The 13,421-nt window shown below is 31.4% G+C and overlaps 1 protein-coding gene across 1 annotated transcript; it reads left to right on the top strand.

The window, feature by feature from the left end:
* Positions 1–469: 469 nt before the first annotated feature.
* On the top strand, positions 470–10,926 carry LOC145324666 (trypsin-like). Its single transcript, XM_080167256.1, has 19 exons — positions 470–501; positions 647–709; positions 1,697–1,723; positions 2,143–2,177; positions 2,475–2,515; positions 2,987–3,156; positions 4,782–4,823; positions 5,004–5,028; positions 5,126–5,194; positions 5,403–5,506; positions 6,427–6,475; positions 6,719–6,792; positions 7,007–7,086; positions 7,160–7,256; positions 7,502–7,589; positions 7,865–7,974; positions 10,059–10,199; positions 10,470–10,510; positions 10,819–10,926. The coding sequence occupies exons 1-19, from the start codon at positions 490–492 to the stop codon at positions 10,874–10,876; spliced, it is 1,326 nt and encodes a 441-aa protein (XP_080023382.1). The 5' UTR covers positions 470–489; the 3' UTR covers positions 10,877–10,926.
* Positions 10,927–13,421: the final 2,495 nt, after the last annotated feature.

Below are 13,421 nucleotides of genomic sequence, written 5' to 3'. Positions count from 1 at the left end.
TTTTGGGGGGGGGGGTCCAACCTCCAAAGAGTAATCGCACCTAATTCCCCCCCCAAAAAACTCCAACATTTTCTTTTAAAATAAAATAGAAAGTAAATGGTCACCTTCCCCACCTCCATTCCCTCCAATATCCATAGAGGCCTCTAGGGGCGTAGCTGCTGGTAGTAGGAAAAAGCAAAAGAAACTATATTAGTTTTTTCTACAACCTCTTTAGTGATTGAATTTAGATATTACAATTATTTTTTTCACATAATTAATTTTCAGAATATGTTTAACTATCCATAGATTTGCACGTTCCTTTAATGATAAGATGCAGTTTTTATACTTCCTTGATCATTATCTATTTAGACTCAACAAGGATGATCACTTAAAAGTCAGGAAGGGAGGGAATTTCGCACTTTAAATTGTTGTTTTTTTAAACACTTTCATTTATCATATATTTTCTTATACATTAAAAACATGTTTCTTTTCAGAATTTTTTTGTGTAAAATGCGAGCACAGGTTTGTTTATCTTTTTAATGCATTTTCTGTGCTTACTAAATCCAAAAAACAACAAACAAAAAAAGAACAAAAATATGGAAATCTTTGATAAAAACATTAAAAGTTAATTCAAAGTCCTTCTTTTTACTTGTTTGATATTTTTTAGGGACCTTTGTTGGTGCTCTGTGTTTTGGTTTGTTTGTATATAAACTATGCTGACTCATGCTCGGAATGGATCATTTATCTTACATTTCTATCCTATAAATTGCAAAATGTGTTCTATAAAGCTGATTAAATGGTAAATTTACTAGTAGAAGCGCCCCTAGCATCTAGGTGACTCGGTGTTTAAAGGGCAAAGAAGTAGCAGAATAATAGCCTAAAACTATCCAAAATCTTTAATCTAAAAAGGCCTAAATCATCCTGGGACATATGTAAAGCTTTCCTAAAAGGGAGAACTCAATCAACCCTGTAGTCATCTCTATACATGAGAATCTACCTTGTTAAGGAGAAACCGATCGGTTCAGCAAATAGCAAGATCCTTCGGTACAAACAAACAGACACAAATCATGTTACTTTATTATTAGGATTTTTAAAAGCGAAGCTTTTCTATAATTAGGGTAGGTCCGTCCGTACGTCCGTAACGGATAGCTTTTTTCGTTAATTTAGGCATGTTAGCATTGTCCTATCGATTTCAAATTTTGCATGGTGATTCCTTTAGTAGTTAGGTACGATTTAAAAAGTGAAGCAGCTCTATAATCATTACCAAAATGTCCGTACGTCCATTTAAAACATGTTGATTTTTTTACTTTTTCAACAACTAATTTTTATGTGATCAAATCATCCGATTGATCTAATTTTTGATATATTGATTCCTGGGACAACAAAGTATAATGTAATAAGCGAAGCAACTCTATAATCAAGTCCTAAAGTATGTAAGTATGTCCATAAACATTATCCTGTATCAAGCAGTTTTTCAACAAATTTACTTACAATTTTGCGTTGACTCTTATACATTTATATTCTTATATTCAGTTTTGACACTATACAAGTGTTAATTTCCGTTTGTCCTACCGTTTCAGTGCTTCGCTTTTATGGATGTTGTCATCCTTGTTTATGTGCAATTTAGATTCTTCCTTTGCTTTTAGTTTAGTTTAATTTATGAATAATTAAAAAATATATTTTTACAAATAAAATTAAATGATCCATTTTAAACTAGTGCCGTCCCTGCAACCCAACTGCAAGGGTAAGATTTCAAATATTCTTTGTAAGTTTACTAAAATAACTTGGATGAATTAAAACAGATCTATAGTATAAATGTAATGCAGACAACTACCTTCCTTCCTTTTTCAAAGACCTCTTTTGTCTGCTTCTAAATTATTTTCTGCTACTTGGCTATGTTAATATAAGCGACACCATTGATTGATTTTCAATGACCCAATAGAAAGGTTGCACAAGACGGTTGTGATAGGGAGATACAGGTATTTAACCCTTTCTCCCTCTAGTGTTTTAATCTATTGAATTAGAAAAAAAACTTTCAAAAAATGCAAACCTTGTAAATTAAAGGCGAGTCCCTATATCTATACCCTAGTAGTGGAGTAGAAAGAATTAAGATAGTACATATATATACTCATAATAACCTTTATTTTGTTAATTATATTTCAGGGTTTTACTGATATTGATTTAGTAGAAGAAAGTAGGTAAGAATTGATATTTTTAGTTCATTAATAAAAGTTAAATATGAAAAAATCAGAAATTCTTCTAAAACTTACAAATTTCAAACGTATATTAAAAACAAGTAAAAACTTAATCTTAATCAATAATTGTCTTCTTTTCAACTTCAAGTTGACAGAATCTTTTAAACTACTTTTATAAAAAATAAATGTATCAAGTACTGAAAAAAGTGCTTAATATTTTATTGCACAAAAAAAATATTTTTTCATCTGAATTCTCCACATTTTGAATTTTTGATCTTAACACATATATTTCTATTCCAGGACAATAAATTTGTTATTTCCCTGTTGCCCATCATGCACAGGTAAAAATGCAAACTACCATTAACTTTTATATTGCAGAAATGCATTAATCTATAATTCACTTTGTCTGTCTGTTTATTAGTCAGTTTAAAACGGTACAGGGGAAAATATGAGTTTCTCTGCTGATTTGAAGATAGAAAACTTAAATTTTAAGTGAAGATTCCTAGGATATATGCAAATCTAGTCTAAGAGTTATGTGTCCGTCTGCTGTTTAGTTATGCTTCAAAATTATAAACCTTATTCCTTGAAGGTTTTCAAAATTTAACCCTAAGTTCTTGAATATTCTCTCTCTTTCTTTTCTTTGTAATAATTAGGGCACAACTGTTCCATAACTTCAATTTCATGCAATTTTTTATCTTCGTTTTTTATGGATGTTGTCATTATTATTTGAAATCAACAGAAAAATGAAGAAACAAACAAGTATACTAGAGTTAGGACAAAATTAATCCTAACCTCTAAAGTAACTTTTTTAGGAACTGGGGATGTTTCAATGGCAGAAAATGACAAATGTGGAATTAAGAAAGCAGGGACAAGAAAACGCAAACGTGGTGGAAATAAGAAGAAGAATAAAAACAAGAATAAGAATAAGAATAGGAAAAATAAAAATAAAAATAAGAACAAAAGACGTCGAGGTGAATTGAAGGTAATATTTAGTTTTAATTTTTACCTGCTCAAAAATGAGTAAAGGATTATTCACAAGCAGGAATAAAAAATCTAGATGTTTTTGTGCTTTTTATCCATTTGAGGCCAGGGGCAAACCACCATCAATCAAGGACGTCCATTTTTAACAGTGTTGAAGGGGATAGTTCAAAATTATAGGATGTGCGAGTAAAAAAAGAAGCCATAAACTTTTATAATTCTCCTGTAGAAGTGTATAAGGACTCAAGGAGGATAAAAACATTTAGGTTTAGAAAAAGTCAAATTCACCAGATTGGTTAAATTTAAGAACTTTTCACTGTTGCAAGCAGGGATAAGGGATGGGAAACGTAAGAAAATATTATTCTCGTATTCATTCGAATCCGGTGGATAGGAACCGGTTCTCATCCATACGAAAAAACTATGTCTATCATCGTATTATATCCAGCTTTCTACGAATATAGAAATGTACAATCATAAGATTAAAACTAGTTTTTTTAGCCTGTGCCTTCGGCAACTCGGGGAAAGCGGTTTATAATACAATGAAAGAAATAACTATTCCAGGCCTATTTTCCAACTAGGCCTAAAAAAACAGTTACGGGATGACGCAGTAGTTAGATTTGAAAACTATGAACAATGATGAAATAGCTTTTATATGAATGCATAGAAAAAAAGTATAGAATAGAATTCAGGTAGTTGATTCTACCTAGCATAAAATTCGTAAATAGAAATAAACACTGATTCAGCCCCCCAGCTTTAATAGATAAATTATTTAGAATTGAATAAGTACATGGGTAACATTCTATTAACTAATTGTTCCATAGCATACATATAAATTAAGAATTTAAAAAAAAATTAATTTTACGTAAAAAAATTAACAGAAAAGTTCAATTAAGTGTGCAATAATGTTTACCAAAATTAATGAAAATTTTTTTTTAACGAAACACAGTACACTTTTATTTTCATATTGAACTAGTTTTGTATTTGTAATCATTTAGGTGGGTTATGAATTCCACATGAAATATTACTTTTAAATTGTCTAAAGACATGAGTTTTTCACATTGTTCTAAAGTTGTTCTAAATAAAACGATCTCTCTGTTTATGTTTTGCTATATGGACATTTATTAATGTGTAGATTTAATAATAAGTTGATGTGATTGAACGTCAAATTTATTGTTGTCATTCTGATAGCAGAAAATTTCCATTGTTGTCATTCTAATAGCAGAAATTTATGTTTGCTTTAATTAATTCAGACAATAAGGAATTGGAGGCAGCGTTGGTTATTAATTAATTGGTTAAAGCTAAAAGCAAGTTTCAAGCTATTGGATATTGGCCTACAGCCAATAAGGAACTGGAGGCAATGAGTTGATTTTATAGGCAAAAAAGAAAAGTTGCCCCATCACTTTAAAAAGGAGGCTGAGACCTAATTTTCGGTCAGGTTTCCCATCCCTTATCCCTGGTTGCAAGAAGCAATAAAAGAATATTTTAGGGGTTCTTAGAGGTTTTGCGGGGAAATGCCTCCACCTAATATTTGTTGGTGAATATAACACATATACTCCAATTCACCTGAAAATCATTGTCTTGCAAAAAAAAATAGATTGATGCTATTTAATTCAATACTGAATATTTTAGGAAAAAAACAATAGACAAGGAAGAGAACTTGAAGTGAGCGAGGTAAAAACAAAATATTTGTCCAAACAAACTGCTTATGGGAATTAAAGTGTGTTTTTTCTTTTGATATAATATACTTTTTATTTTATTCTAAATCTTCCAATAGATTTGATAATTATCTCTTGCATAAATGTCAATTACAAAGAACAAGTCTTTCCTTTTCTGCATATATATTTTTTTCAGAGTGAGGACCTTCCCCAAACATTAGGTAAATTTATATCTAATTACTACTTAGTTGTCAAGAAAAGCTTGATGAAAGTTTAATGATTTTTTTAAAAACTATAAATTGTTCTTGTTATCACTAGAAATTTTGAACCCGGAATTAATTGATGACACAAATACTTCAATGGATAACCATAATGAAAATGATGAAGGTAAGTCTTAATTATAAAGTTAAAAAATTACTTCTTAAAATTTTTTTCCAAAATCTTAATTCTTAGATTAGGTTATTACTAAGTATGAATCAATTACAACCCTGTATAGGTTAATTTCTTTGAAAAGTGTTGTTGCTCAGGTCTAGTGAAGCCTCGGTGTTAATTTTTCTTTTATTTCCTAATTGAAAGAATCAATTATTACTCTTAGTCGAAAAAATGGATGATGAACAAGATGAAATAAATGCAAATAATGATGATAATGATACAAAAGAAGATGAGGATGAAAAAATTGTGGGTGGAAATGAAGCAACGGTAATAATTTAGACTTCAGCTAAATAGTAAAATTAAGAATAAATTTCTTGTTAGTAAACAAATTTAAGCAAGCCTATCCATCAAGGCTCACTGGGTATTATCCTCTTAGGAAATTATTCTCAAAATTTGACATTTTTTTAACCCCCCCCCCCCCCCCCCCAAGAAAAACAGCCCCCTGGCCTGCCTAGCCGTGGGCGCTCGGTTCCCTAGCTTGCCTAGCCGCGGGCGCTCGGTTCCCTAGCCTGCCTAGCCGTGGGCGCTCGGTTCCCTAGCCTGCCTAGCCGCGGGCGCTCGGTTCCATAGCCTGCCTAGCCGCGGGCGCTCGGTTCCATAGCCTGCCTAGCCACAGGCGCTCAGCCCCCTATCCATGTAACCTAACCTAGCCTAGCCTAACCTAACCCAGTCATTTAGTCAGTGGGGGGGGGGGGGTTAAAAAATTGAAAAAAATTCCTAAGAGGATAACGCCGCTCACTGAAGTTTATTTGATTATACTAAACCTAATCCTTATACTAAAGTAACATGATGTCATTTTATCTATGTGTTTGTGTGTTTTTACCAAAGGGTCTCGCTAACCACTGAATTGATCGGGTTCTCCTAAACAGGGTAGCTTCTCATAGGTCTTGGGAAGGTTTATAACTATTTTGGGGGAGGTACCACCACATTCCCAAGATAAATCACCCCTAGAAAAAATTCACCCCCCTTAAAGAAAAAAATTTAAAATTTTTTTAAATAAAATTAAAAATGGAAGGGCAACCCTCCCCCAAAAAAAATTACCCCCCCCACCCCAAAAAAATTTTTTTTTACTTTTTCTTTTAAAATCTAAAATAATAAATTGGGTTATAAAATTTGACTATCCTCTCCTCAAGTGCCCCTAGAGGCCTCTAGGGGCGTAGCCGCTAGTTACAAATAATGTACTCTAGGAAAATGAATATCCATGGATAGTTGGACTCTTTAGAAAAGGACAACAGGGTAAGATAAAACTTTTTCATATTGGTTAGAAACTCATAAATAATGCACTCTTTAGTTTATTAATTTTTTTTCATAGATTCCATGTTAAAATCCATCCTGTAAAAGCCAAACACATATATCGAAGTGTATATAATCTTCAAAAGAATGTCAATTAATTGATAAAATGACAACAATAAAGATTTCTAGTAAAAGGTCCTCCCATCAATCTTTAGTTCCTAAATTTATTTCATTTTTTAATTCAAGTACCTGTTCCCTACTGTGGTGGTAGTTTGATTGCTTCCCAATGGGTTCTTACTGCAGTACATTGTATTAGATCGGTAAGATTTTTATAAAATATTATTAAAATAAAACAATAAGTTCCCAATCAATATACAAGACTAATAAAACATTAAACAATAGGAAAATTGTATTCCATTTTTGCAGTGTTCTAAGTAAATTTTTACTGGTTATGAGATAAATATAAATAAATCTGTTTTTCTTTTAGATGAGTAAATATGTATCAATAACTGGTTGATATTGATTTCTGTTTAGAATACTGGAGACACACCTGCCTCTGAAATTTCAGTTCTTTTGGGTGAACATAATCTTTTAGATGATACTGATGGCAATGTGTAAGTAAAAAATTAGTATTAAATTATCTATAAAACAAGGTTTAAAAATTTTTAAGAATTTGATAATTTTTAGAATGATACTTGATGTAGAGCAGTATTTCCTTCATCCAAATTATGAAACTTCTAGAGGCTTATTAGCTGATGTTGCCCTTCTCAAACTTGCAACTAAGGTAAGTTCAGTGATATTATCATATTGGGATATCTTAGTCAAGAAAAAAAGACATGCTGATAATACTATCCAAGTTATATTATAAATAAAGATTGAATCTGTGTTATCTGATTCCAAAATGTATATCATTTATGAGACATTGAAGTACTCTCTTTAATTTTAAAGAAGATATAAGTTTTATCTAACTCATTTTTTGAAAATAATTAAAGGAAAGGATTATTTATTTGCTTCTGATGTAAATTTCAGGTTAACTTAGCAACTTATACACCAGTTTGTCTACCCTCAGAAACTGCAGCTGCTTCAATGTATGATGGAATGACTGCAACAGCTGTTGGTAAATAAACATTCAAATTAGAAAAATGATAATTTTTCATAAAATTATTCTGTATTTTTTCTATGAAAGTACAAGAGTTTGATTTCTAATGTTTTCTTGATTTCTACACACCAAAGTTTTCTAAAGACTTTAAGTAAAGTGAGAGAAAAGTTCCTAAAAAATTTTGAATGTTAAGATTCAGTTAAAAGAAATTTTATCTAATTTAGTACCCAAAGGTCTAACCCATTCTAAAACATTTGGCTAATTTATCAATAAATGAATAATAAATGTAACAGGTTGGGGAACGTTGACAGCAGGAGGTGTACAGCCACCTATTCTACAAGAGGTTGAAGTAAAAGTAACTACACTTGCTACTTGTAAAACTAGCTATGCTGGAACTGGCAATGTAAGTTATCTACCCATTTAATAAAATTTTAACAACAATAAAAGCATATTAATGTTAAAAAGAATTAAAGCTTAGTATAACATTTACTAATAAAACATACAAACAAAACAAATATGTAAACTAGAGCCTAAAAAATTTATCTGAAAACTCTTCTTAACCCTTAACGGTCGGGGGGGGGGGGGGGGGGCGTTGAACGCCCCCCCATCCGGTTTTTTCTATCTCATTTTCTGTGTGTGAAAGATAAAGAGCCCAAACTGCTTGACTTTTAAATATGGGTATGACACATAACTGAGAGTTGGAAATTTTTTGAATATGTCCATCCTGGCGGGCACAGGATGCCAGCAAACCTGGCAGGGTCATCCAGGTAAAGAGCAAAAATATTTTTTTTGACTAAAACAAAGCATTTTATCATACCAAAATACTAAAAAATTCTCTAGTAATAAATCCTTATATGAAATACAGGTGTTCAAGTCACTTTTGAGTTCCAGGTATGATTCTGCAGGTCCTGATCCTCCAGGTCTCCAGAAATCTTTAAAAGGCTCCTGTGGCCGCAATTTTTTACTTAGAGACTTAAAATTTTAAACTTAAGCTTTTCTTACATGTCTACATAACGTATTAAAATTTTTATGAAGATCCGCCGCTGTTTTCCCACCGGATGCCGACTGCGGCGGCTGGCAGCTGCCAAGTACAGCTGCGGCCGCTGAAATTTATATTTTGATATTTCAAATGTAAAATTTACATAAAGATAAACATTTTCTGGAAAAAAAATTTTCTTCTAGCTTCAAAAATAAAAAAGTTACAGCCGTTTGAAATTTTTAAGTAAAAAAAGACCTAAAAACAAAGGTTGTTAAATAAAAGGGTGAAGGAAGCGAAAATTGACTTAGACTTATAAAAGGTCCTTAATTCATTATTAAACAGGGGACTTGCACAAAAAAATTTAGCCCTCTAGCTCTAATAGAAACTGAGATAATAAGGGGGGGCGTTGAACCCCCCCCCCCCCCGACTGATTAAACTGTTTTTAACCTATTTTTGAATGGGGGGTCAAAAACACACTAGGACACCTTTAGAATCAGACTGCAGAGCCCAAATTTGAATTAAGTCCCCAATAAACTTTTTTGGGGGGATTTAAAAATTAATTTTTAGTGTTGCTGTAATCATATTGACCGGAGCAAAAGCTCTTTTTTTACTTCGGGTAATATTGTGGCTTACAGAACATTTCTATATAATTCACTTTATATTGATACAATAAAAAAAACATTACTCTGTTCATTGGAAATAATTTTTTTTTCCAAAACAATTAATTTCATTGAAAAATCTAACATTTACAATAAAACAAATAATTCTGAAATCTAACCAATAAGAAGCCTTGTTTTATTTCAATTCCTAACAATTCAAAAAAAGAGTGTTTTCACAAAGTGACTTATTTCCAATGTAGTTAAATAATTTTTATTTAATTAAAATGAAAAGAATGAAAACCATACACATAAAAGATACATTCTTTTTAAAATTATAATTTTGAATAATCTTATTTTATAACGCATTTGTATATGTGACAAAAATAAATTTGTTGTATTGCATAAACATTTGTTGTCATTTAACCCTTTACAGCCATTTTTTATGTTTTTAAAATAAGTGAGAGAACACAAACATGTTAATGTTAATTCGTTGATATATTATAAAGAATTAACTTTTTAGTGAATTTTTATAGTAAAATCATAAGGCCTAATTTTACTCTATACCAGAATACAATATTTATGAAGCAAAACACTCTAAAAGCTACGAATTTTACCCAAATAAAAAAAAACCTTTTGCTTCGGTCAAAATGATCACGGCAACAGTAAAAATTAATATTTAAATCCCCCCAAAAAAGTTTATTGGGAATTTTATTCAAATTTAGGCCTTGCAGTCTGATTCTACTGGTGTCATAGTATATTTTTTATATACGTTTTAAAAATAGGTTAAAAACAGTTTAAGGTGCGGCAAAGGGCCCGACTGTAAAGGGTTAATAATTGGTTTGAAAATTAAATACATATATAAAAAAGAAACCTTGAGTAAAAACATCTAATTTTTGTTCATTTATCAAGGATATAGTGACTGGTCATATTTGTGCAGCTGACACAGGAAAAGACAGTTGCCAAGGAGATAGTGGAGGCCCACTGACAGTTGCACCACACAGCCAACATTTTCAAGTTGGAATCACCAGTTTTGGCATTAGCTGTGCAGATGTAAGAAATTTTGAATTAATATAAATTATAGAGAAAAGTTTTACTAAGAACATGCAACATACATCTCCAAGTTCTGTGTATTTCTAAGAGAAATATTACTAACTGGGATTGTTAGAGTCTGAATTTCTGGAAAACATTGAATTGGAGCTTTATTTATTTACAAAATATGAAGGGATAGAAAATTCTACCATTAGATAAGCTGGAAACAAACTCTCAGAAATTCTGTAACCTTCTAACATTTTACAACCATAATTATTTTGTTTAATATAGGCACGCTATCCAGGAGTATATGCTGATGTTGCAAACTACAGGAAAAAAAACTAATGAAATTTTAAAATTAATCTATTCCATGATTTATTAATCAAAAAGCTAAATTTTGTCTACTGAGAGGTAATGCAGTATTAAACTATTCAAAAACTGGTAATGAAAGAAGAATTAGAGCATTAGTGTTTGGAATTTTTTCATCTCTAAAACTATTTGGATTGAATTAGAAACTTTATTCTTTTAAGACTTTAAAAAAATTGCTTAAGCCTTTTACAAGAAAAAATGTAACAATCATCTTTCTTTTTATTCAATTTTCCTTTGCATTGATTTATTTAGTTTTCTTTTGTATTATCAGAGCTTGGATTCTTTGTAAGATGTCTGAAAATGGAGGTGCTGAATTTGTTGCTCCTTAGTTTAACTGTTAATTATTTATTGTTATATTTACTTTATTATCCATTTTATTAAATGTAAATAAAGTTTGTATTTTGTTTTTGAACTTGTTGAAAATTTTATTAATGATATTTAAATATCCAAACAAATTGAACATAATAATCAACATTAAGAACTAATGAATGAAATACTCAAGAACTGGGCGTTATCCTGTTACAAAATTTTTTATCAATTTGAAAATTTGAGTACCCCCCCCCCCCCCCCGACAGTCTGGATAGTCTGCAGGAGGAGGAAAAGATTTGGACAAGGGAAAAAGTCAAGCTTCAATTTAATTCAATAATGTGTCCGTGCTGTGTGGGGAAGCCGAGCACGGACACGTTATTGAATTAAATTGAAGCTTGCCTTTTTCCCTTGTCCACAACTTGATGTCGGGGTACTCTAATTTTCTAAATTTCAAAAACTATTTTAGGTTAGGTTAGGTTAGGTTAGGTTATAGGCTAGGGAGCCGAGCGCTGCGGCCACGGATGTTCGTTGTCTGGGGTACTTTAATTTTCTAAATTTCAAAAAACTATTTTAGGTTAGGTTAGGTTAGGTTATAGGCTAGGGAGCCGAGCGCTGCGGCCACGGATGTTCGTTGTCTGGGGTACTTTAATTTTCTAAATTTCAAAAAACTATTTTAGGTTAGGTTAGGTTATAGGCTAGGGAGCCGAGCGCTGCGGCCACAGATGTTCGTTGTCGGGGGTACTTTAATTTTCTAAATTTCAAAAAACTATTTTAGGTTAGGCTATTTCTTTTAAATATTGCTACGCAACCCACAAACAAAATTGTTCTTGCTAAAAATACGCGGACGAGAGGGAGAACATAAAGGGGACTGGGAAAAGGGGGTTGTTGGTCAGATGGGAGAGGAAAGGGGTAAACAATACAGTAAAAATACGCAGACACGGAGCGCTCGCATGATGAGAGGGAGAACATAAAGGGGGCGGGGAAAAGGGGGTTGTTGGTCAGATCGGAGGGGAAAGGGGTAAACAATACAGTAAGAATTCTGCATATAAATAGACTGAAAGCTTGAAGCTGTTAGTTAGTCGACTACAGACTGCCTTGTAGCGAGGGACTGAGATCCTAAACTGGTTGGCATGGTTGACTAAGGAGGCAAGGCAAGGCTCGTGTCTCGCCTTATATACCCTCCCTCCCTTCCTCCTGTCCAACCTAATAATAGTTTACTTAAATTATTATTTTGTTGTCAGGGGGGGGGGGGCGTACTCAAATTTTCGAAATCGCTAAAAATAATACTAAGAGGAAAATACCGCTATTTTTTTAGCCTGTTTCTGCCCCTTTTATTATAGCACTGTTGGATGCTAGTTACGCATCTGCTAGTTTAGAATATTCTTATGCAATTTCAATATTTAATCAAGATAGAAATAAGAATTTCATTAACATTTCCCTGACAATTTCTTTGCTCGTATTTTAAACTGTTTTTAACCTATTTTTCAATCATATATCAAAAATATACTATGACACTAGTAGAAACAGACTGCAGAGCCCAAATTTGAATTAAGTCCCCAATAAACTTTTTTGGGGGGATTTCAAAATTAATTTTATATGTTGCTGTGATCATTTTGACGGAAGCAAAAGCAACTTTTAGTTTAGGGTTAAATTGTTTCTTACAGAGCAATTTTATATGATTCAGTTTATATCAATACAATAATAAAAAACTCTACTCTGTTCGATGGAAATAATTTTTTTCTAAAACAATCAATTTCAGTAAAAAATTTAACATAATACAATAAAACACATTTGCTAAAGTTAAACCAATAAGATTTCTTGTTTCATTTCAATTTTTTATGAATTCCGAAAGAGTGTTTTCACAAAGTGACTTATTTACAATGTAGTTAAATAATTTTTATTTAATTAAAATGAAAAGAATGAAAACTATACACGTAAAAGATACATAATTTTTAAAAATATTTAAAAAAAATAAGTTTGAATAATCTTATTTTATATCATATTTGTATATGTGTCAAAAATAATTTTGTTGTATTGCATAAACATTTGTTGACATCTTGTCATGTTGACATCAAATTTAACCCTTTACAGCCAATTTTTATGTGTTTAAAATAGGTGAACGAACACAAACATGTTAATGTTAATTCATTGGTATATTGTAAAGATTTAACTTTTTAGTGAATTTTTATAGTAAAATCATAAGGCCTAATTTTACTCTATACCAGAATACAATATTTATGAAGCAAAACACTCTAAAAGCTACGAATTTTACCCAAATAGAAAAAAGACCTTTTGCTTTGATCAAAATGACTACGGCAACAGTAAAAATTAATATTTAAATCCCCCCAAAAAAGTTTATTGGGGACTTAATTCAAATTTAGGCTCTGCAGTCTGATTTTACAGGTGTCATAGTATATTTTTTATATACGTTTTAAAAATAGGTTAAAAACAGTTTAAGTAATTTATTTTATAATTAAAGAATTTGATACTATGAATGTAAACATACTGCCTTAGAGTTTTCTTGTTTAAAAAAAAAAACTTCTTTCTAACTTGCTTTTTCTTCCA

The sequence above is a fragment of the Acartia tonsa genome, chromosome 7 (genome assembly GCF_053477335.1).
Source record: "Acartia tonsa isolate MP-2025a chromosome 7, ASM5347733v1, whole genome shotgun sequence".
Classification (NCBI taxonomy): domain Eukaryota; kingdom Metazoa; phylum Arthropoda; class Copepoda; order Calanoida; family Acartiidae; genus Acartia; species Acartia tonsa.
The sequence above is the reverse complement of the archived record's forward strand: the minus strand, read 5'-3'. Positions and strand labels throughout refer to the sequence as shown.